General features: G+C 39.7%; 1 protein-coding gene across 4 annotated transcripts; it reads left to right on the top strand.

Moving 5' to 3' along the window:
• The first annotated feature begins 21 nt into the window (after positions 1 to 21).
• Positions 22 to 23,636, top strand: cpt1ab (carnitine palmitoyltransferase 1Ab (liver)). Of its 4 annotated transcripts, none has more exons than XM_074678401.1 (19): positions 22 to 103; positions 8,133 to 8,297; positions 9,320 to 9,462; positions 10,764 to 10,935; positions 11,461 to 11,562; positions 12,201 to 12,338; positions 12,454 to 12,531; positions 14,484 to 14,591; positions 15,264 to 15,351; positions 17,229 to 17,424; positions 18,645 to 18,833; positions 18,932 to 19,037; positions 19,286 to 19,402; positions 19,728 to 19,892; positions 20,340 to 20,471; positions 20,589 to 20,741; positions 21,273 to 21,386; positions 21,574 to 21,666; positions 21,758 to 23,636. In XM_074678401.1, the coding sequence occupies exons 2-19, from the start codon at positions 8,157 to 8,159 to the stop codon at positions 21,839 to 21,841; spliced, it is 2,319 nt and encodes a 772-aa protein (XP_074534502.1). In that variant the 5' UTR covers positions 22 to 103; positions 8,133 to 8,156; the 3' UTR covers positions 21,842 to 23,636. The 4 variants fall into 4 exon arrangements, with proteins under 4 accessions (XP_074534502.1, XP_074534504.1, XP_074534501.1 ...); XM_074678403.1 differs by lacking the exons at positions 22 to 103; positions 15,264 to 15,351 and adding exons at positions 4,021 to 4,180; positions 15,825 to 15,909; XM_074678400.1 differs by lacking the exon at positions 22 to 103 and adding an exon at positions 4,021 to 4,180.
• The last annotated feature ends 507 nt before the right edge of the window (positions 23,637 to 24,143 follow it).

The following is a 24,143-nucleotide window of genomic DNA, read 5'->3' as shown; positions in this document are numbered from 1 at the left end:
ACAGTATGACGCACGCGCACGGGCATCAACGGGAGGCGCGGCTCCCAGTGACCAAAAGTTTGAGCATGGGTTCCGTGTTGTGCAGGAACTAGCTTGCAATACGGTAAGGAATGCTTTGTTTTTGTCGTTTCGTTATCGTACATTATGTCACTTAAATTTTAAGTACGTTTTAAAAAATGTAAGGGAGATCCACTACTTAATCTTCGTGTTATATTTAAGTCAGAATATCGGTCTGGCTAGCTGATAGCAGGGATTCTCCCATTGTTAATCTGTTTCTGTAAGCCACAATAAACTGTCCCAGCGCTAGCTCGCGAACACCGAATAAATGCATGGCATCTAATGATCGAGTGTACAACTACAGATGTTTTACTCTCAGATAGAATGCTGCCAACGAAGTAACCACAGAATGAATACTTACTTTAAAATTAATAATCTGTCAACGTGTGCCCCCTGGTGGAAACAAACAAGACATACTAGTTATTGTGTAGTGTGACTTTGTGGCGCGGTTTAATTTCATTTGACTTTTACTATAAAGATATACATTACCCCCCATTTTAAGTGTAGCCCCTGATTCGGAACAAAGAACAACATCCTTTTAATAATTTGTATTTAAGTGTTGAGTTAAGTCAGACTTCTCTTAACTGTGATAAAATAAGGACGGAGTCGGTTATTGTTTCATGTTATGTCTATGTTTTACTTGTGTTTTCTTTTGCATCCTGGGTGAATTTTCATATTAACTATTTACCAAGATTGGGTTTCATACTTTGAAGCTATTTCAGAATCTTCAGTGCCTGAATTATATGGTGTTAGGGTAAAATTGTGCAAGTTCATATTTTATAATAGGGGGAAATCATACAAAAAAAACACTGGGAGAAATGCTTAAAGTGGCATTCAAAGTTGTCCCTAGACAACAAATCTGTACTTTTGACCATATGATTTATTTAACATGCTCCATTATGCCACACAAATGCCATGTGTATTTTGGAAAAAAATCCCATAACAGAAATAGCCCTGTCTAAATAAGTGCACCAGAGTGGAAATACTTAACCCTGCAGGTCAGTGCAACATTGTTCAGTTTTCCATCAAAGATCTCTGCTCCTTTTCTCATAGAGGTCCTGTAGTTTCCTAGCATGTAACATGAAAGAGAATACACCATATTTAGTCTTATTATCTTTAGTAAACAATTATCACAGCTTGACTCAACACACACTATTTGAGCTAATAACTTCATTGACAGACAGGCAGCAAAACCTAGTACATCACTGAGATCATCAAGTGGGCTCCTCCTTTTGCTGATGCTTAATGAAGCATGATGTTAGAAAGAAGGCAGAGTAAGGACAAGGGGCCTGTCTAGGCTAGAACTCAACCCCAGTGGGCCAGGCTTTACAAATTAAAGTTTATTTTCTTAAATTTTACTCTTGTTTCCTCTGAACACCACACTTGTTGGCCCATTGTCCAACAACATGAAACAGTGCCCCAGCTTCTCTTTAGAGGGTCCTGAGTGAAACATGCCATGTCAGAACACATTACCAAGAAAGACTCAGCTTTGTAGAAAGTTTTTGGCTGAGTTTCTTGACAGCCTTTTTATCTTCAGACAGCTCAACTTTTTCTGACACATTCCCTGGTTTAACATTACAAAAGATGGCTCCATTCAGCATACTTATAGACTTTTTAAATGTTTACCTCCCTCCAAAAGAAAAAGTTTGCATTTTTTTTTCTTGCAGTAAAATTGTAAAATATGTCAATGTTGACATCACAATCACAGTCAAATCATCTTTCAATAACCACATTAATTACCTGTTCTGTCAAAATGTCATCTTTAGAAAGGACCATAGGTAAAAAAGTATTTGCATCCTGTTGACTGATGATGATGCCTTGCAGTACAGGTTTATTCAGTTCTTTATAGATCATTGCACCTGTTGAGAGAGGTTAAATCCAGGTATGTCAGTACTGGGAGTTTAGTGAGGTCATGTAACTCTTTATAGTAAGTAAGTATAGGTGACAGCTTTTGCATCCTAAAAGGTACACAAAAAACAGTACTTAAAAGAAGTCTGTGAAGCCGGTTTGGGCACATCTCGGCCTAATGCGCAGCCACATAGTTGTTCAGCTGACTGTGAGAAAGATAAGACCCCCCACCCCCTCAGTGAAAGGTTTGTCTTTGGCAGAAGGAAACAAAACATTTGGTAACATGGGAGAAAACACACACAGAACCACAAAGAATGAGGAGGTAATTGAAAATAATGAACGATACCAGTCAATCATTTTCCCAATCTGTTCGGGATAACACGAACAGCAATATTAAAACAGAATAGTTGCCATTCATTTCCAAAACCTTGGGCTTTTTGTTCTGTGAGGAGGCTGAATGTTCGTGGCATTGGCAATTTTCTGTATTTTGATAAGCCTGAGGGGTCATCAAAACAGACTGTTAAGTTCTTGGATGTAACCCCCCATGTTTGATTCGTCAATAAGGTTAACTAATATCCAAGGGTAGAATAGGAATATTCTGTGAATGATTATTACATACATAGCCATCAAAGTATCTCAAGACTTCTTAAGATGCCTTAATAACCCAAATCAAGACTTCTTAAGACATTTTTGTACATCAAGATGTTTTAAGACATTTCAGGCAGGGAAACTCAGTATCATATTTTAAATCTCTTCTTAAAACCCACTTTTATTATATTGCTTTTTATTGACCTTTTTACTTCTCTTACATTGTTTTATTGGTTTTTTTATGTGGTCTTAACTGTATTGTGTATTGTCAAGCACCTTGTAACTTCGTTTTGAAAGATGCTATAAAATAAACGTAGATTGGATTGGATCTTAAGACTAAAATTTGACGCCACCTGTGTCTTAAGACATGACACAGCAGAACATGGGATGCACCCAGACAGATTTTTGTGTCTTGAAGACATTGAGTGTCATAATACATCTTAAGACACATTTCCTTTGTCTGAAGACATTCACATCTTAAGATGGCTTCAGACACGGTATGTATGTCTCAAATACATGGTCAACTGAAGTAGTATGATGATGATATGAATAGAATTAAAAAATAGAAATCAGGGAAACAAAGACAAAATTTATTGTTAATTGATTAGCAAGACTTACCTCGCAATTAAACGCCAAACAACAATACATTCCAAACAACTGATAATAAATAGATTTTTTTTCTAACTTTGTAGTAAATGTGTTACAGTGTGTTTTCTCTAAGGCCATTGTTCAGGTGCTTTTATAATATCTTTGTGGTACAGACCTCAACATCTAGACTGATAATGTTGCTTTAATATTAGTCTGGTGCTTTGCGAGTATGACAGTGTATCTGTCTATAAGACACTGTGACTGAGTCAGCTGTCTTAGATTATGCTATGCATACTTCGGTTTTTAAAGTGAAATGCTATATGTCGGAAACACTGACCACAATTTCTAACTAGCTGCATTTAATTCAGTTGGAATTGGCAGCTTTGGCTACAATCACCAGGTTGAGTGTTTGATCCCAGCTCATGCAGTCATGTGTGAATGAGAAAATGTGAAAGAGAGTATATCGATAGTCCCTTATCATAGCAGGCTTTACCATTATTGTGTAACTGTGGTGTGAATAGGTAAATGTGACTAGCCTATGAAGGTGCTTTAAGTGGTCAGAAAGACTAGAAAAGCACCAAGCCCAATATCATCAAATATCAATATCATGTCTGACCTTGATTATTAGTATAATTTATTAACCAGAAAAACCTTTTCTCATCGTCTGTCTACACAATAATTACCTCTTTTGTTTTACTAATAGCACTATATTCAAAACAAAAAGACATACCATGATACCATTCTAAAAAAAAAAAATAACAATGATTTTCACCCGTTCCGATGACGTTATGGTGCCCATCCCCTGTATCCGAGCCGAGGTACATATAGTTCTGGGTACATGGTGTCTGTGTTCACCCTCTTGTCTCTGCGCTTCTCACCTGCTGTCCTTAGAAGACCCCGTCTTGATGACATTAAACCTGAAGGGGGCGCTGTCTCTGTTGGGACGCTATCTGAAGACCACTAAAAGGGGGCTGTCCTTGTATACAAGACTATGCTCCCATTCATGCTTAGTATATAGCAGTCCCCGCCGATTAAGCCGCCGTGTCTCATCCTCGTCAAAACAGAAACCTTTCCTCTCTCAGGCTGATAGAAAGGGTTGGTGAGTAATAATTATCTGTCCCAGACTGTGTGTCACTGTAGTTTCTCATTCTCTCTGTCTCTCGGTTGTTTTGGAAGTAGACAAGCAAAAATGGCTGCAGGGGTTTAGAAAAAAAAACCTCCAGAAGCCAAACAAACCCGTGAAACTGTCGACATGTCTGTGCACTTGAGGCTGTCAGTCGGTCGTATTTCCTTGTCTGCGCAGTCTGTGTTCGTGGGTGGTGTTCACGGGACATATGGTACATTTTCTCAGTTTCGCATTGTCGTTATTGGATTGTAGGCCCGTGGAAGTCAGGAATTAAGTTAACAGGCGAATGTTGACTTGTAAAACTCGGCACTGAACAAGGTTGGACGGTATGCTGCATTTACGGACATATCCTTTGTTTTAAAAGTAGGGAGTAGAAATGTAGCCCTCTTTTGAATATCATAATAAAAGTATTGAACAATCAGGTGAACTATTCTTTGCGACCTTGTGTTAAACTGTCCAGGTAAGGACCTGGTCAGCACTACTGCATTGTTAGTCACAACAGAAATGTAGGCAAAAGTCCAAGTAGAGGTCATTCATTGACAACCTCCTGACAGCTCCTTTATAATGCATATACAGCTCAATGGCCCTGTATAACACACTGTAGCTGCTTATGTGTGTAGCCCATACGTAATTATAAGCAGCACAAATATTAGGAAATGGTGAATACGTATGATCTACCAGTGAAGGTCAGTAAAACTGGGTTATTTTTTGTCCTGCAGTCCTCTACGACAGGGTCATAAAAGTAGGCATGGCCCTGTTCTCTAATAGCTTTACATTCTGCTTATACTTTGGATAATAAACAGAATATAGGCTGACTGTCAATGAGAGAAAGGTGCACCCTAGTGACCCCATTTCACACGGACCACGTGGGCAGGACATTTGATATAACACTGGGAAAAAAATATGTAACCTACATATACAGTGCGTTATGGTTGTGAATTCGTTTGTGTTGGATGTTAGGTGTTAGAAATAGCAGCTGCATACGGGTCTGTGTAAAGGGTAGATGATGTGGCGTTTGCGGTCTCTTTTATGAAGCAGATATGTCACGATAAGTGTTTACAGACTGGGGGTAGTCGGCATGATGTATTCACGGTAGACAGCCTTTCTCTTTTTTTCTGCTTTATATTCACATTTTGGCTAAAATTTGATTAGAAATTAAGCAGCACAAATGTGTTTTATGGTTTATGGCTAGCATTATGTGACAAATGTGCCAACATACGAGGTTTTGCGTGGATGGTGTCTGCAGTTTTTGCCGGTATCTAAGCGGCGCAGCGCTGCGACCTTTCCCCCAGTTTCTGCGGCACAGGGTGGATCATGTGATGTTGGAAAGTAGCATGGGGGAAGGGACGGGCTGCTGAAGCACCGCTCTTTGGATGCTGCTCCTTCCGATGGCTGAAAATGCAGGAACAACGTGTCCTGCGTCCTGAGTACCACTATGAATTGATACCTAAACATCTCTGCCTAAAAACAATGCTTTTTGGATATCAACTACGTATTTACACTGGGCATTTCGCAGTTATCTTAAATGTAAATAAAAATGGTAAAAGCACACACAGCAAACGTCACCACAAGAATCCAAGTAATGGTTTTACGCAGAGAGAAAATACACCTCTGTGATTCCAGTCTAAAGCAGTAATTTACGCATTATCTTCTCGTTAAAATACGTTATTCTATACGTATATCAAGCAGGTGTTCCGAATTCCTGCAGCATTTGAATGCAACTGGGAACAGCGGTTCCCTCACGACGCCAACAATTTCTTTTAGCCAGGTGGGTATTTATTATGTACGTACACGTACTGTTAGCTTCATACACCAGGGATGATCGAAAAAAGAATCAATGTCTGAAGTGATACTGTAACATCACAGAGCTGTATCCGCTATTATCTGAACCAGTCCAGTATATATAGTGGATTTATTGTGCCTGTCCTAACACCTGAAATATCTTGTCAATACTTAAACGTACTTTCAAACACATGCTGACTTTACCATAAAAATCAACCTGGATGTTTATGAGCTATCTGATTTTAATAGTATTTGATCTGCTGTCTTAAATATTGGGTGAAATAAACATTAACAAGACTCCTGCCAAAAACATGACTGTCACACCTGACTCCCCTGTGATCAGGGTTATTTTTCCAGAGCTCTTAACTGAAGAGATTTTGTATTAAGCTATTTGCTAGCAGGTAGGGTATGATGGTACTACAAAGAATGGACTTTAGCACCAGTGCAGGCTTAAAACCAGTTAAGCCTGACCTGTCCTTCATCTGAACCCCTTATTTATTACTACACCCAAAGAAAAAATCTGGAAAAAAAAACTTCATATTTTAAACATGTAGCTTACTTGGGATGATCATAAGAAGACATGGTATGTTGTGTTAGGTTTAGATGAGTTTGTTTGCTTATCATTGACTCTACATGCCAGTCCAACCAGTTTAGAAATTAGTAACAGAGTCGCCTTCCTGCGCATCTCCTTTCATGTCATCTTGCAGGAACTTCTTTGATACAGCAACACATGGCTCAAACATGCTCATCACACTGATACATGAAGGATGTTGTCTCCCAAAATGTCTCCAAAAAATATCACATATAGCTTTTGAGAAGTGCTTTTTTGTGCATGTGATGATATTTTATTTTGAATGCACTCAAGTTTCAGTCCTGGTTGAAATGACATTTCAGAGCAGACAAAGACAACAGATAGTTTCTGTTGTTAGGGTTATATTTTGCCACACATATGTGCTTCACTGATCTCTGGTAAACAAAGACTGTCCTGGTGTTGATGTTAGAATCATAACATATCAAAGGTGCAGCAAGACAGTAGGGATGCACGATATTATCGCACAATATCGGTATCGGCAGATATGAAATTTCTGCCAATAGGCACATCCAATAAGGTGCTATTCAGTTAGGATTATTATTATTTTCCATCTGAAAAATAAGCTCCTTAAATAAAATGTAGCACTTCATTTATTTGCACTGCAGAGCTCTGTGTCTGTCACCAGGTTGTTACAGTAGCTCTAAAATAATCAAATGCAGCTTGGTTATGTTTAAAAAGGCATTGTACATTCAAAGTTCATGTGATCTAAAGAAATCATTTTTCTGTATTTCAATACTGAATGTCTTGAGTTTGAAAAAATAATACATTTCTTATTTATGGTACAATCAAATGTTTTTTGTCTTGTTTTATGTGTGTTTCTTAAACAAATAAGACCATCACAATTAGAGTAACATATAAATTCCAGTACAGGATAGACTTAGCTTTCTTTACAGTGAAAAAAACAAACAAACTTGTGATTATCGGTATAGGTATTGGCCAAAAGGGGTTTCGATATATCGGCATATCGGATATCGGCAAAAATCCAATATCGTGCATCCCTACAAGATGGAGTTATTACAAGTATTTCAAATGAGACTTTTACCAGGGAAGGGCTTCAGTAAGTCACAGAGGTCACTGAAGATAGCGGTCATGAAGAAAAAGGGGAGTCATGAAAGACAATGTTCATGACAGGGACTCTTAAAAGTGCCTCATTTAGCCTATATGACGGCATGTTTAGGAGCTGTAACATATTTTTTCCGTGACCTTAGTTCAGTCCCTGTTCAGTCCCTCTGAGTTAGCACAATGTCATTTATCTACCACTTTGTTAAACGCTTCGCTAAAATCCAACCAGAGTCCTTTACCTCCTCAAAGCCACTTTACAATGACCTAAAACTGGTTGAAAGCAGATAAAGTGCTGAGAAGTCAAGAATAAAAGAGACTGATTTTAAGACCAGTATGAGGAGGTAGTCAATTTTTGAAGAAAGCTCCTCTGATATCCCATCCAGATGTGAGGATTGAGTGAGATACATTGATTTTTGTTGTGATCCAATCATTTCTGAATTCCTCTGCTTCACTTATTTTGATGTCCTGTGTTTTTTTTTCTAACCACAGTGACCCGCTACAGAAGAAGCCACTATGGCAGAAGCTCACCAGGCGGTGGCCTTTCAGTTCACCGTCACCCCCGATGGCATCGACCTCCAGCTGTGCCACGAGGCGCTGCGCCAGATCTACCTCTCTGGCCTCCACTCCTGGAAGAAAAGATTCATCCGCTTCAAGGTAAGAACTGTTGAATACATGTGAAAGAGTTCAGAGGCTTTAGGTTATTTGATAAAATTCTGCACTGTTAGCAAAACATGACAGATTTCTTTCATAAAGTACCGTTTTTTTCATTAATTAGTTTCAAAATGAGTCTTCACCAAGTGTCACAACTATTAAAACAACCAAGAAGTTTCAGGAATCCTCCTTCACATTGAACTTTACCATCATGTCTTTCTTTGGTTTAACGGTTTGATGTCCCGTGCTGAAGTTGCCACTCTGTATGTCTTGCATTTGATAGCAAGGAAATGTCTGATAACACTTTCGAGTGTGTATTGACATCGGTGTGTTTTTATGTGTCAGTGTGTAAGGTAATGGTTAAAGGGGGTTGACGATAATTTTATCTATTAAAGGGGAACCCAGCAGAAAAAGTTTGAGAACGTGTGGCTTAGAGTGAATTAACAGTCAACTCTGACAGCAACTCTTCTGTCTGTTTACAAAAAGCAGACAGGAGAGCCAGGACTCAGAGATGACTGTTTGTCTAGCCCAAAGGCTTACAGTGAGTCACTCATGACCTGCCTGTATTTGTATACATTCCTCTCTTGTCGCAGCTGTGTTATTATCAATATCTTACATGAGTCAAATAGATCAGAAACTTTTCTGAAAACAGCAGTTTTAAGAAGTTTATTCTGATAGAGGAGGAGGTTATTAATTGAAATTAAAGCTTAACTTTAGCAACAATTAAAAGTATGTCTCTTTGGTGGTTTTGTTTAAATCAAGGGCTTAAAAGACGCTGGATGTAAATTTAGTTTGAAAAAAACTAGGAATCATTCCTCCTAGTACCTAATGAAATTGTTTTTTTTTAAGTAGCAGACATGGTTTTGGGATAATTATATGTTTATTTTAAACATGTGCTATTCATCAAGTGCTTAATCAGTGATTGAAATGATGGCATACATTTTTCTTTGCATTTTTCCAGAAGTTTCCTCCTGTGATGGTTTCTTATGACCTCTGTAACAACCTCTCATTGTACTTTTCCACAGAATGGGGTAATGACTGGCGTGTACCCTGGCAGCCCTGCTGGCTTCATGGTGGTGGTGGTGTCCTACATGTCCTACAATAAATATCAAAAGCTGGATCCTTCGCTGGGGTTGATCGCCAAGTTGGGACAACACATACCAATCAGGTAACACCAGTAACATGTTTCAAGGTGCCATGAGGGAAATCTTCCATTACTGGCTTAAGGCACTGACATCAGGAAAGCTCCACTAGCCTGTTATTTAGTTCAAAGGTTGTTAAAGAGGTAAAAACAAGGTTTCCTAACAGATGTCATCAAGAGTAGTCATCTTCTAAAGAGGAGGTTTGTATTTAGAAACTTAATTAAAATGAACACAATTGAACTGAGAAATGCAACATGACTATCCCCAAAATTACAATTAATTAAGGGGCCGTTTACACGACAACGGTTTTAGGGTGAAATGCAAAAGTTTTGTTGTGTTGCGTTTCAGCCTCGCGTTTCAGCCGACCTGAAACCCAAACTTTTGAAAGTTGCCTCCAGAGTGGCATTTTCCTGAAACGCTCCCGACACTGTTGCCGTGTAAACAGTAAGCCGGCGTGTTCAGGGGAAACGCTGATGTCACACTCCGCCTCGCGTGCGCACATACAACAGGACAACAGTACCGTTGTTACTATCCTCGCGAACTACCGTGTTATGCTTGTGCTGCTCCATCTGCTGTATCTGCTGATTGTCTTTCAACAAAATGTGCATCTGTTGCTCCACTTTTTAACTTAGTATTCTCCAATACACCAGATGACCGGCCCAACTCTACTTCGGTGGAGATCTCCCAAAAGCGACAAGATAGTTATAGCACCACCTACAGGCCTGGCATGTATACTACAGTGTTTCAGTTCATCAGCGTCTCCGTGTAAACGTAGATTTTTTTCACTGCGTCTTAGCGTTTTCAGATGAAACATTGTCTTGTAAACGGGGCCTAAGAGGCTACCAATGTGTAAATTCAGCTGTGTACATTGACAAGGAAACACAAAACCCTGTGTTCCTGTACTCCTCAAATTACACCTTGACAAACCACGACAATCACAGTCATATTCAGTAATATGCAAACAGTGAGAAGTCTATGAATTTAATGTCTCTGTAAGCACGAGTGATGCCTTCTTTGTGTTGTTGAGGTAAAAACCATCATAAATGTCTTAACAATACACACAAGCACACGGTTTTTGTTTTACACAGTTTCAAACAGATAGAACTTGCAGACTTCTTTGGTTGTGTTTGTGCCACTCCTTCATTCCATTAACTTTAATATCAGTCACTCCAGCCTGATAGTAATAAAGGTTAAGTATTACTCTCTTGACAGTTAAAGAGTCACTGTTTTCAGCTATGGATTAATTAGACTCTGGACCCGGTCTGATCTGGAAGCTGCCTCATGAAACAAATTGTCTTTGTCTCCATCTCTCTGCCTCCATCCACAGTCGATACATGTCTACAGACAGCCAGAAGGTCGTTGGAGGAGTCCTGGTGGGCACAGGCCTATGGGTCACCATAATCATGATTATGAGGAATGTCCTAAAGAGCCTGTTGTCATGGCACGGCTGGATGCTGGAGCGGCACGGCTCTGTGTCTTGGTCCACTCGTGTGTGGATGGTGAGAGAATGAATGTGCCCCTCTGTTCAGCTCACTTTGCTCCACATTTTTTACATGAATGTCAGGCAGGAAAAAGTCAGTTGCAAAAAGAAGACATTTTTATATCAGTGAGAGCCAGATGTTTGTTAACTAGAGTAAGAGTTCACGTTTAGCTATACTGGCCTACAAGGGTTAACTCTTCTTCATAAACTTAGAGATTTTACTTTAGAGACAGTTAATTTTTGCTTGAATTTTCTGCATTGAACTTATTACATATTATTATAAATGGTTGTAGGAATTTGTAAATGTAAAACCTGAATATCCCTTATGGCCAGTACTCAAGACAAAAAGTGTAGAGTGTTACTTTTACAAGTTTTTAAACAGTAGTCTTTTGTGAGTTATTTACCTACTTCTGCTAAAACATGTGTTCTTTGAGTTTAAGTTTAGTATTTAACCTAAAGGAACATTTATCGTGCAAGAAACACAAGGTGTAACCTTAAATTTCCCTCTGGGCTCTCTCTCTATCTTATCTTTCTTCCTTTCCAGTTACTAGTAAAGATCTTTTCTGGCAGGAAGCCAATGCTCTACAGTTTCCAAAACTCCCTGCCACGGCTACCTGTTCCTGCCGTCAAGGACACCTGCAGAAGGGTAATTACCACCTTTTATGTCACCTAAATTATTCTTTTTTTAATCAGTTTTTTGAACATCTAATCAAGTGTTAAAACAAACACTTTCTCTCTTTTAGACATGAAAAGACAAAAAACCCTTAAAAATTAAGACAGTATTAAAAGTGAAAAAGGCTATAATCCCCTACTCCTAAATAATTTCTGATTGTTGAGAGCAACCCTAGCGATTAAACTGGAGCCAACCTCTATTTTTGAATGCCCTAAAGAGGGCTTTCACTTCAAAAATGGTCTTAAAAAACAGATGAAAGACGCCTAACTCTATGAAATGACACAATCTCCAAGTCCAAGGTTTTGTTTGTGAAGATAGCAAACATTTCTTTTTACTCCCTTGACACTGCCTCCTGTCACTTTTTTGGTTAATTTTAGTCTCACCCCACTGTTTGAACAAGCCCTGAAGGTTTGTGTTGAGCCAGTTCCCTGAGGTCATCTTCTTTGTCTCCTGACTGCATTACCAGAAGCAGAAACCCAAACCAAACTTCCTGACTGTCATTATCTGCTTGGCAAAAAGAATGGATGACTAGTTTTACTGGCTTATCTGTGCTCTTTGTTTAAACCCTGTGACTTTTTTTTACCCTCTGTGACAACACGTCTGTTTCATAGTACCTGGAGTCAGTGCGCCCATTGATGGAGGACGAACAGTATGAGCGGATGAAGGGGTTGGCTAAAGACTTTGAGAAGAACCTTGGACCCAGACTGCAGTGGTACCTGAAACTGAAGTCCTGGTGGGCCTCCAACTACGTGAGTTAGAAAGAATTTCTCTCTACTGCACTCCTCTGTTACAGATTTGGACCCATCTGAGAGCGTCACGGTGTGAAGAAATGCTAAATGCTCTCTTGCTCTTTGTGTTGCGCAGGTCAGTGACTGGTGGGAGGAGTACATTTACCTCAGAGGTCGTGGGCCCATTATGGTCAACAGCAATTACTATGCCATGGTAAGGTGTCACAACCTAAATATCTGTTTGTAAATAAGTGCAGAGTTTTTTTTTTCTTGAAGAGACTTTTATAACATTCCCCAGTGTGAGAGCAAAGGTCCAGTTGATTAGAGTACTTTTTCCTTTCAAGATTAGCGTAAAATCAGCTGGTTCTGCTTTGATAATATCTTGTGGGAGCTCAACACAGCTATAAGCTTGTAGTATTTGGATTTTGGGTTGGCAGAGCAACAATTACTGAATTACAGAGTCAGATTTGTGATCATGGACTCTGTAAACTCAAGGTGTAACTAATCCTCAGTAATAGGGACTCTGCCTGGCACAAAACTACAGCTCCCCCTGCAGGTTCACTGCCCCAGCAACTAAAACAGTCGGCTGGTCTAACAGTACAGCCTGGTAAAGAATGAGTCATAAATTTTACAACAGCACTGAGAGTCTGCTTTATCTGTACAGTTATCAAACAGATTATATAAAAAGATTACTGTGCTTTCATAATTGTGGCTGTTAGTTTTACAAATCAAACAAATATCACAGCTTACTTTAACTCTTTCTGTCCTCTTAATGTGAAATGATGAAAGAATTTAATATCATCCTTAATAAAAACATAGAGGTAAACTTGTTATGGCAGTGTTTCCTGCACATGGACAATACCAGATCAAGTTGTTTCTCTAGAGTTTGGCTGACTACGTTTACATTTTTTGTTTATGTTTCTCCAGTCAAATAATCTGATGCTCCTGGCTCGTGCTCTGCAGACGATCAGAGAGAGCTCTTTCTCTATGTTCCTCCTGTTAATGTGCTGGTTGAGGAGCAATATCTTGCTTTGAGTAGTGTAGCTGGTTGCAAATCACCTTTTATAATGAAATATCATCATCAAGCCAAGGATTTTAAAACCAGATTTGTTTACCTGAGCTTCTACAAAACTTTGCTACTGATGAAGATCTTTGAAAGATCAAAAAGAAAAGAGGGTCAGGGTGGGACATGAGAGCAGAGCGCTGAAGGTGTGGTGGGTAACTTAACTAAGAAAAAATGGGCTGAGCAGGTTACGAACTTTGGCAACACACCTTTATGAGTGGTAGAATAAACATTTCAGTGTTTAGACCAGGGGTCTGCAACCTTTCTATCATAGGAGCCATTGTGCCCCATCTCACCTGGATTAAAGTCACTCTGGAGCCATAAAATTTACTTTACTTTCACAATAAAGACAATATGGTGTATACAATTTTATAAATAACTAAAATACTTTGAATAGCTATCTAAACAAGATTTTTTTTTAATCTGTAGAACTACACAAAGAATTGTTCACCAATTTCTTGCCACATGCCAAGCATGTATAGTAAGCCAACATGTTGGCAGTTCAATAAATCCATCCACAAAGAATTAAAATTTCTATTTTCTTCCATATATGTCTTTTTGTTGATGTGGTTTTCTAAACAGGACCCTGAACCTTGAGGTTAGCCACAGCTGCTAGGAAAATTGATGTTGATGTTGTAGGAGGTGAAGTAGAGAGGTGGCAGGCTTTATTGTAAGATGTGATTCATATTTAGTTCAACAAACTATTAAATCATGATTTTATTTAGTGTCAGTGTTATTAATCAGCAATAGCCTCTTTCAATAACTTTATTCAAAGCTAAAGGGAGCAGCTTTAAAGTAGCAAAAGAGCCGCATGGGGCTCTAGAGCCGCAGGTTGCAGACCCCTGGTTTAGACCAGTACTTAAACAGGTACAGCATCTTTCTGTGAGAAACACTGAATGGAGCTGATGGAACAACACTCAACATACCGGATGTATCTGAGTGTGATAAAGCAACTGCACACGCAGTCCTCAAAATAACTACAAGGAGCATTTAGATACCCAGTGTAACTAAGTGTTCAGAGTGCTCTCTTTGTGCTCTGTCTTACTGTGTTTCCATTGACTGATGTGCAACATTGTTTCTGGATGTTCCTCTCAATTTTTCAGGACTTCCTGTACGTGTTCCCCACTCATCTCCAGGCTGCCAGGGCAGGTAATGCCATCCACGCAATTATGCTCTACAGAAGAAAACTGGACAGAGCCCAGATCAAACCAGTGAGTATGGAGCTCCTTTGTCTTCCTGTTAAAGCCAGCAATGATTCGATTGAACTTTAGATAATTTACAATCATTATGGATATAAATTTGTCAATCCTCTGTTAATGTTCAACTTTCTTATTAATGATTTATGGAATAACAGCTGTTATCTCAGAAAATTTCCCTTTAAGCAATGAAAACCACTTATGTCACAACTCTTTCCTGTGAAGTCTTGAAATAGACCTTTATTTACCGGCTCACCAGTGATTGTGCAAAAACTTGATAAAGTCCTCAGCTTACTCTGTCTAACTCTGACCCTGGAATGAGCCATGCGCTGCGCTTCCTGCTTATTTTGATTGAAGCCATGTGACTACTGGCAAAGGCAGATCACAAGCTCTGCTTGCAGGCTTAGTGAATAAGGTTAAAAAAATGCTGGTGATTTATCCGACACGCCGTAGTGTAATTTCTGCCCTGCAACTCCTCCAGTCCTCCTTCTTTACCAACCTGCATGTTGCTTGAGTGCAAATTCTTTTACATTTGCACAGTCCTGAAGAACAACCAAAGCACGCTTTGATCAGAAGACATTAACTCATTAGTAAACATCCAGTGCATGAGCTCCTCTGTTCCAGACTCACACTCAGTTGTCTCTGTTTTACTGTTTTGTCCCTTCGCTGTGTCGGACGCTGCGTTAGATTTACTTGCTGGCAAACAAGGTTCCTCTGTGCTCGGCTCAATGGGAGCGGATGTTTAACACCACCCGCGTCCCTGGTTCGGAGACAGGTAAGAGGAGGGCACACCTTTGCAGTGCCCTCGAACCCTACGTGTCGTGACCCTCGCTATTGCTCTGGCAACAGCCACTGGAAACCCTGACTACAGACTCTTTGTCACAGCACAGCCCTGAAACAAACCAACCTCTAATTGGCTGCTTCTATTATTTAAGCATATCAGATTGGGCAGTATGAAATTTAGATTTGATCCAGTTATTTGTTGTTTCTAAAAGCAAACATCAGGGCTTTGCCGATGTCTAAGAGATGGCAGACCACTGGTTTCTGGACCCTGCTCATACCCCTCTCTGGCAGCCTTCTGAGGTCCCCTCTGCTCCTTCAGACTGCTTATCAAACCGATCCTCATCGCTCCCTCTCCTCCTCATCCATGCTCACGTCCCTGTAGGAGTGTCTGCTGCTGCTCTCTCGGGATTTTAGTGAATTAGTTTGTCATCTCTTTGTGTTTGACTCTCCCCTTTTGCTTTTCAGCTCATGCTCCTACACACTATCCCCATGTGCTCAGCCCAATACGAGCGTATGTTCAACACCAGTCGTGTCCCAGGTGTAGACACAGGTAGAGTCTTTAGCAGTGCCGCCTCCAACACACTACTCCTACTGTGCTTCTCCTTTGGACATGTGTTTGACAGAGATTATCTGACTCTGATGTAGACGTGATGCATGAGTGCAGGTCTGTGCAAACCGAAGGACTAATTTGCATGTAATTCAAATTTGGTTTAGGTGTTTGAGAAGTCAGTGAAACAGGGATAGTGAAAATTAAGGGCTGTGAGTGTCAGTGAGGCTTAGGCTGGCATGGATGCTCTGAATCTGATACATCCAAATAAAAGGAAGTTATGGGTGTAATTTATAATTAAGTGAATTTCTATTGCATACTTTTGTACTAATTAAGATACATGATTATCATTAGTTAGCAGTCCAACCATATACTTCTTTGAGGTGTGGAAGTTAAGTTTTAACATGCATGATCTAACACTTAAAGCTTGAAACCCCAGGAGGTATGACACCACAATGTGAGGCTGTGGCAGATTTTTAAGCCCTTAGCATAGAGAAAAGAATTCAAATGAGACTTTTAATAGATTTACAGAAAATATTTTGGAGAAGAAGCAGGAAGTAATGCTTTTGCAGATGTGCAGAAAATTCCTGAGTTACAATTTGAGCATAGGTATGAGGAAAGAATAGCTGGCTATCAGTGATCAGTTCCCTTATTAATATTAACATCTTTGACAGTACCCTTAGTATGTAGTACTTTTTTAAGCAGCATACAAGTTTTACCTGGATGTGACCTTTAAGATCTTTTTGGGGTTGATGCTAGCGTAAGTATCTCCTCCTTTGTCTTGCCTGTAACAATAACAATGTTTGTTTGAACACTAAACATCCCTAAAACAATTTGCAGACTTTGCATTAAATAGTCTTAGCATGTTGGATTTTCTGTCTTTGTTATAGAGTGTTGTTCAAACAAACATTGCACCACAGTTCATTGTGTTCAAACCACTGTCCTGTTCCCAAATTGTTTCCCCTTTTCATCTCACCTCCCTGCACTTCCCATTTCAAGCTGCTTTAATTTTTGATCTGGATAGTCTTTCTCATCATAAAGTGTCACTATGAATTTAGTTGTTTTTTGCCTTTCAAACAAACATACACATTTAGAAGAGGAATAAGATCCAACGCTGATTGTTGTGGGTATCACATCATTTTCTCTGGGACCAATAACTGATCACTAACATTTCTGTTGTTCCCAGAAATGCTGTGACACTCACACCTCATTTTGAACGACAGAGATAAAACAAACTCTGGCTCCTCTCCAAACACTCCAATTCTCTCTCTTTGTTTTCTTCTTTCTGTCCCGTCTCCTTACGGTTGATCCCTCCCTCTCAGACACACTTCAGCACACTAACGAGACCAAACACATAGCTGTATACCACAAGGGGCGCTTCTTCAAGGTGTGGGTGTTCTATGACGGCCGGCTGCTGTTGCCCCGGGAGATAGAGCAACAGATGGAGCGGATTTTGGCTGATGACTCCAAGCCTTTGCCCGGAGAGGAGAAACTCGCTGCACTGACTGCAGGGGACAGGTGAGTGGCTTTACAGAGGCAGCTGCAGTATTGATCAGACCTCACAGCAAACAGTGGAGATGCCAGTTTAAAGAATCTTCTGTGATTGAACCCTAGAAAATGTACAGTTATCAATAACTTGTTAAAACAAAACACAGCAACAGCTTGACTGAAACGTACCAAATGTTTTCATTCCTAAATCACATTTTCCACAAAAGTAAAATGTTTATAACAACATTATTTTGCCAAATGGTTATGGAGCATTTGTTAGTATATTGAATAAAACAGTAGTATAAGGGTTAATAAGCAGCAGCACCAGGGTCCAGGCACTGTTAGGGCCCCTGTTCACCTATGAAGGAGGGAAAAAAGCTGTAGCATTAGCCCACACGATGACAATAGCAGTTCTCTTGAGCGGCTGTGCATGTGTGCGCGTGTGTGAGTGTGAGTGAACTTGTGTTGTGGGCAGAGGTGGGGGCAGGGGCACCAAAAAATATTTGCACTTATGTCTACCACCATGATGTTGCAGTTTTGTTAACAAAGGAAAGTTTCCATCAGTATTGCATACGCTGCACCAAAATATAGGTCAAAGTCCTTCTAGGGTTCTTAGAGAGGGAATTTATTTTCTACAGATAGATTTCTTCCAAAAACACAATGATTTTTTAAAATGGAACACTTAAACTTTCCAACTTGGTTTGTTGCAGTTATATTTAATTTTCTTGTTGGCATGAAAGACAGACAAGGTGATCCCAGCCGGCAGTAATGTTTACTGTCTGAAAGGTTTGCAGCTGCATATGTCACAGCTACAGCTGAGTTTGAGTGCCATCTGCTGGATGAAACACAGAAACATAATAACATACCACTCTATGCATTTTGGACTGGTTTATTGGTTGCAAAAAATATGGGATGAAGCCAACTTTTTTTTTGAAGTACTAAAAGTGAATGGTATACATTCCAAACTGTATGACAATACTCAAGATCTGCCCTGAAAAGGACATAGTTCGGCTGAAAATTATACAAAGTACCTCAAACATGTTTTCACTTATATTTCAAGTTGCAAAATAAATGAAGGAGATGTTTGAGACAAAGAAACTAAAACCTGCTATCTAAACATCCTTGATGATATATACAGGACAATGCCTAAAGCTGAGTCATAGGATGTGAGAGTTACGAAACAATGGTGTGTCTGTAAGAACAAGAATACCAAAACAGTCGTCTCCCCTCCTTTAATCCACATTCTTCAGGACACCATGGGCCAATGCTCGTGAGACCTACTTCAGAAGCGGCAAGAACAAACAGTCCTTGGACGCCATTGAGAAGGCAGCCTTCTTTGTAACCCTGGATGACACCGAGCAGCGATTTGAGGAGTCCAACCCAGTCAAGTCTCTCGACAGTTATGCCAAGTCTCTACTCCACGGAAAGTGCCATGACAGGTGGAGCAGTAAAAGCTTTCTTTATTATTTCCAGTTTATGCCAAATTTATTTTATATTAACTTATTTGTTTGTTATTTTTTTGTTTGCTGTCATTCAGGTGGTTTGATAAATCATTTAACCTCATAGTTTTCAAGAACGGCACCATGGGACTGAATGCAGAGCACTCATGGGCAGATGCTCCAATCATTGGCCATCTGTGGGAGGTACGGCATTGTACTTTTTATCAGATGATTTCTGATGTTCTCTTATAATGACCCCATTGATGCATGTACCTCCATTATTTATTTCTGAATACATTTTTTGTTCAACAATCTCAAGAGATGCCAGAAAGGTAGATTGTGATTAGCAGGATTGTCTTAAAAGCTTTCAAGACAGAAATGTGAAATCAGTTAGTGTTCTGATCCTCAGGTTAATCGAGTCAATCACAATAACTCTGGACTCCTCATTTCAGCATGTCCTGTCCATGGACCCTGTTAAACTGGGATACACAGAGGAGGGTCACTGCTGTGGGGAGCCCCACCCCAACCTGCCAGGTCCTCAGAGGCTGCAGTGGGAGATCCCTGCTGAAGTATGCCCTGGGCTGTGTTTCTGAAAGCTGCAAAGAAACTTTTGTTCTCAAGAAACTTTGATGTATTTCTACCACTGTTTAGTTAAACTAAGGTTTGATATTTTCAGTCGTTGGCTTCCCTCTGCTGGTAACTGGAAGTATCTGCACCAGTGTTAATGGAACCTAGTCTTTGATGTTTGATTTATGAAAACTATATCAAAAAATATGTACACTACACAAATTAATTTGATTATTCTGAGCCTTTATAATAAAATATTGTCATATTTAATGTTTTCTCGCCATGCTGCATCTTTTTTGACTAATGTGTCACTCTGTTCTCCCCCAGTGCCAGGAGGTCATCGAGAGCTCTCTCTCAGTTGCCAGGACCCTAGCCGATGATGTGGACTCTCACATTTTCCCCTTTAGTGAATTTGGTAAGGGTCTGATCAAGAAGTGCCGCACCAGTCCTGATGCCTTCATCCAGATTGCTCTTCAGTTGGCCCATTACAGGGTAACTACAAACATCTCACTGGTTTCTCAGAGGAGATGCATGACCTGCTGTGACCTAACAACACCCAGGCTTATTTATTAATTTGTTGTCAATGACCTTCAACTTGTATTCACTTTTTTTATGTCAAAGTGTCTCTGTCAGGCTCCTGTCCTATTTAATTCCAGCAGAGGGCGCTCACAGCTTGTCAGACAAAATGTTACTTTGCAGTCAGTCAATGAACGTTAGAATGATGTATTCAGCTTTTGTTTGAGGCTTTATTTTCACAATAATTATTGTTTTCTGTTTGCACTAAGTAAAACAGAGGCACAAAAAATAGCAGTAATGAAAATTTTCCTGTTTCCCAGTTTTTTTTTAAGATTATCAGTTCTTCAGAAGGAGTTTGCCATACAATCTCGGTTTTAACAGTATTACATTTTGAAACCACTTTTAATGACTGCCTCTCATCAGGACAAAGGGAAGTTCTGCCTGACATACGAGGCCTCCATGACCCGCTTGTTCCGAGAGGGCCGAACAGAAACTGTGCGCTCCTGCACCATGGAGACATGTGCCTTTGTTCGCTCCATGATCAGAGATGAGACAGTAAGCATAAACAGGCACCAAGACCAAACACATCTGATGACAGTGCTGTTCTTTGTTATAGTAGCTAATCCAGTGCACAACATACTGACCTTTTTAACCCATTTCCTGTCCATCCAGAGAGAGGAGCGTCTGAAGTTGCTCAAACAGGCAGCAGAGAAGCATCAAAACATGTACCGCCTGGCAATGACAGGAGAGGGCATCGATCGCCACCTCTTCTGTCTCTATGTTGTGTCCAAATACCTGGGAGAAGACTCAGCCTTCCTCAAGGAGGTATGAGCTCTCAATGCAAGTTGCTCGGAGACTTCTGCCCTGCGAGCTGCCAGATTTCCACAATGTGATATTTTCCATGACCAGCACAGGAAGTTCACATTATGGTACTTTAAGCAAACATATTGGCTTTGGTCCAAGTGCATCTGCTCACCTCCTCATGAAATGAACAGAAACTTTTTGTTTCTCTGTGCAATGATTTTCAGGATTGATGTGTTTTTCCAAGAGTGGTATTTCAGATCAAGAGTGAAGTGAATTCTCATCAAATATTCCAAGCCAATTTTTATCAATGCTTGAAATAAACAGATTTTCTTTAAGAGAACATACATGACATACAAACATAAATAGGACATGAAAATGTTGCCACATGAAGCACATATGTATTGCTGTGTATCAAGCTCATGATAGTGATATGTAACATATGTCATTTCTCTGCTTCCCTGTTTTATTTCAGATATCTTAGACAGGAAAATCATCTAAAGCTTAGAAAACTTTTACTCTTTTCTAACTGTTTATGGTTTTTTTTGTGTTAAGGTCCTTTCTGAGCCCTGGAGGCTGTCCACCAGTCAGACCCCACTGCAACAGCTTGAGCTCTTTGATCTGGTCAAACACCCTGAGTACGTGTCCTCTGGTGGTGGATTTGGTCCGGTAAGTTTTCATCCTTTTTGATAGAGACCTTTGAAATAACAAGGCTTAGGACAGTTGTCCTACTTGCCTGAAATGGAAATTATACACAAAAAAGATACAAATCCTGTACCTTTCCTTATTAAGGAAATGTGTTTTGAAAATGTTGAGATTTATGTTGAGATCAAACTTAACCCACCTCCACCTGCAGGTTGCTGATGATGGGTATGGTGTCTCTTACATCATTGTTGGCGAGAACCTCATCAACTTCCACATCTCCAGCAAACATTCAAGCCCAGAAACAGTAAGCGAACTACTTTCAGTTTCCTAAAATTTAGATTTTTAATTGTGATTTTCATCAGGCCTTATACAATGCCATCTTTGTTTTATCTCAGGACTCCCACCGTTTTGGCAGCAACATCAAACATGCCATGCTGGACATGCTGGACCTCTTCCAGCTCAACAAGAAAAACATCTAAGTGTCTGAAAACACTGAAGTTTGTTTTTAGCAAAACGTCAATTCTTCCTGAAGTTTGTACAGAATCAAATGTTGGATATAGGGGTTGTTTTCTAAGTTAATTGATGTTACAGATATAAGGACAGTTAAAAGGTATGTGGAACCATTTCTGTCTATTTGTGTGCAAGGCGTTTATGTGCACTGTATTTATAGGCAAGATGAGATTCAGGCGGTGTTGGGTACAGGTAGTGCACAGATCATAGTTTTTATTTCCAGGACTGTACGCACCAGTGCCTTAGTGACCCACAAATGTAAAAAGGGTAGAAAGGGAGGAGAAAAGCAGAGCTGCTGTAGTCTGAGATCAAGTACGTACGACCACAGTTAAGGACATTTCAGCTGGAGGGCTGTGAAGTAGCATCATCAAATATTTGGTTTGTGTTTTGAGTTGATAGTTGCAAAATTTTTACAATGTTATTTTTCCCCTAAAATGTTTAAAAATCGTTGAACACATTTGTTCAAGTTTTTTTTTTTTTTATAACTGCACCTGAGTCATGTGAAACTGGCCAAAGTAGCAAATGGGATGTTTGATATCATCAACAAATTGCTTTTTGCTTGGTGTCCACATATTTCATATGAGGTGGTTTGAATTGCAAAGCTAAACCAGTATCCAGTACTTCTTTGCTCACAGAGGCAGGCAGGAGTAAAACGGTAGATCTTTAAAGAAAGAAGTTCAAGATAATCAACCTTTGTCTGTCTGGATACCAGCACGGAGGACGTGGAGCTGTTGCTAATGTCTAATCATTAGATTTTTGCATCCTTTGACTAAAGATTGCAGCTAATTTCTTTTCTTTTCTTGTTTTCCCCCCAGTAAACATGTGAGGTAGCAACAGGGGCAGATTATGTATGTGTGTGTGTATGTGTGTTTTCATACTCAGGTTTTACCAACTTGGCCCAGTATTCTGGGTTTCAGGCTACAGCATTTGAAGGTTTCTCTTACAATGCAGTACAATATGAACACAATGAGCTGAGAGGTAGGATGACAGTAAGATTGCAGTGGAAGTGAAAGATTGGCAGGCTATTGTGCGTGTCGGGGTTGAATCTCACTTGCACGAGTTTGACTGGGGATGCAAGGCTGACTGCCTTTTTGCAGCTTTTAGTGTTAGAAAATAGGGTTTTATTGTACTCTTATCGTGTGGTGCACTCCATAACTGGCCTTTTGGTTCAAACTAACCAACGTCTAAAAATCTCAGCAGCCTCGTCGTTGAATTAAAATGGATGTTAAGTTAATGAGCTAACTGTAAAGCTGTCAGTATAATGGTGTTGCAGCTGGAAAGATGAAGAACTGAATCGCCCAATAGCTCGTAATGTCTCTCCAGTTCAGTAGGATATCATTGTTTCTCTGAGGGTTATACTTAGGAAGTGGGAATCTAGCGGGGCTACCATGTGTAGGAATGCATTTCTGTTATGTATGTTGTCAGTTCTTCATATTATTTATTTTTTCAAATGTTTTATCCAGATTAGTCACAAAACAAAAATGCAGAATGCTACATGCTAAGCGTGAAGCTTTTGCTTATTCAGTTAAAAAAAAAGCAAACAGGCAAAATGCTTTCTTTTATTTTTGAAATGACAATTCAGTCATCACAGACTTTGTCAGTATATTGTAGTTGTATGACTTTTTATCAGTAGACCTCATGTTTACGATGCTGCATGGTTTTTGAAGATAAAGCTGTATATGTTTGCCTTTAATTTAAAGATGTGTAAAAAGACAGACAGCTGATAAACCAAAACATGTTTTAACAATAAAGTGAATGTCCTGACAGCTGTACCATGCCTATGTGTGATTGCTTCGTACTAGTTGTGTTCATTTCTATTTTTAGATTTTAGAAGAGCACAATATTTGATGCCCTGGGTAATGGCAAGGAGGGACCAGTTATTGGAACAAAAAGACACTTTAAAGTCCATGTGCTGGCCACTGCCAACTTCATAGTTTTTTTTTTTTTTAGCAGAAATGACAAATTGTTTCGGGTTAAGTCTTTTGTATTCTAGTTTTACTGAACAGGATCTTAGACTGTAAAAAAAAAAAAAAAAAACGTCAGCCAGCTCAGCTCAATATCAGGGCGCTACAAAAACCGCTCCCCCTGGTGACTGGCTGCGGTATAGGTCAAAAACTCTGTCTCCACAGTCATTCCAGATAAGCTGTGGTCAAATTAAAAAAAAAAAATCTCCGCAAAGAAATGTTTCTCACATCCGTATCTGTGATATGAAGATGAAGAATTGGGCTGTGTTGTGTCCAAGTCTCCTTGTTTCTGAAAAGTTTTGTTTTC

The sequence above is a fragment of the Halichoeres trimaculatus genome, unplaced genomic scaffold (assembly GCF_033239565.1).
Source record: "Halichoeres trimaculatus isolate MK-OKI-2021-1 unplaced genomic scaffold, fHalTri1.1 fHalTri1_scaffold_10, whole genome shotgun sequence".
Taxonomy (NCBI): domain Eukaryota; kingdom Metazoa; phylum Chordata; class Actinopteri; order Labriformes; family Labridae; genus Halichoeres; species Halichoeres trimaculatus.
Note: the sequence above shows the minus strand (reverse complement) of the source record. Positions and strands in the feature narration are given on the sequence as shown.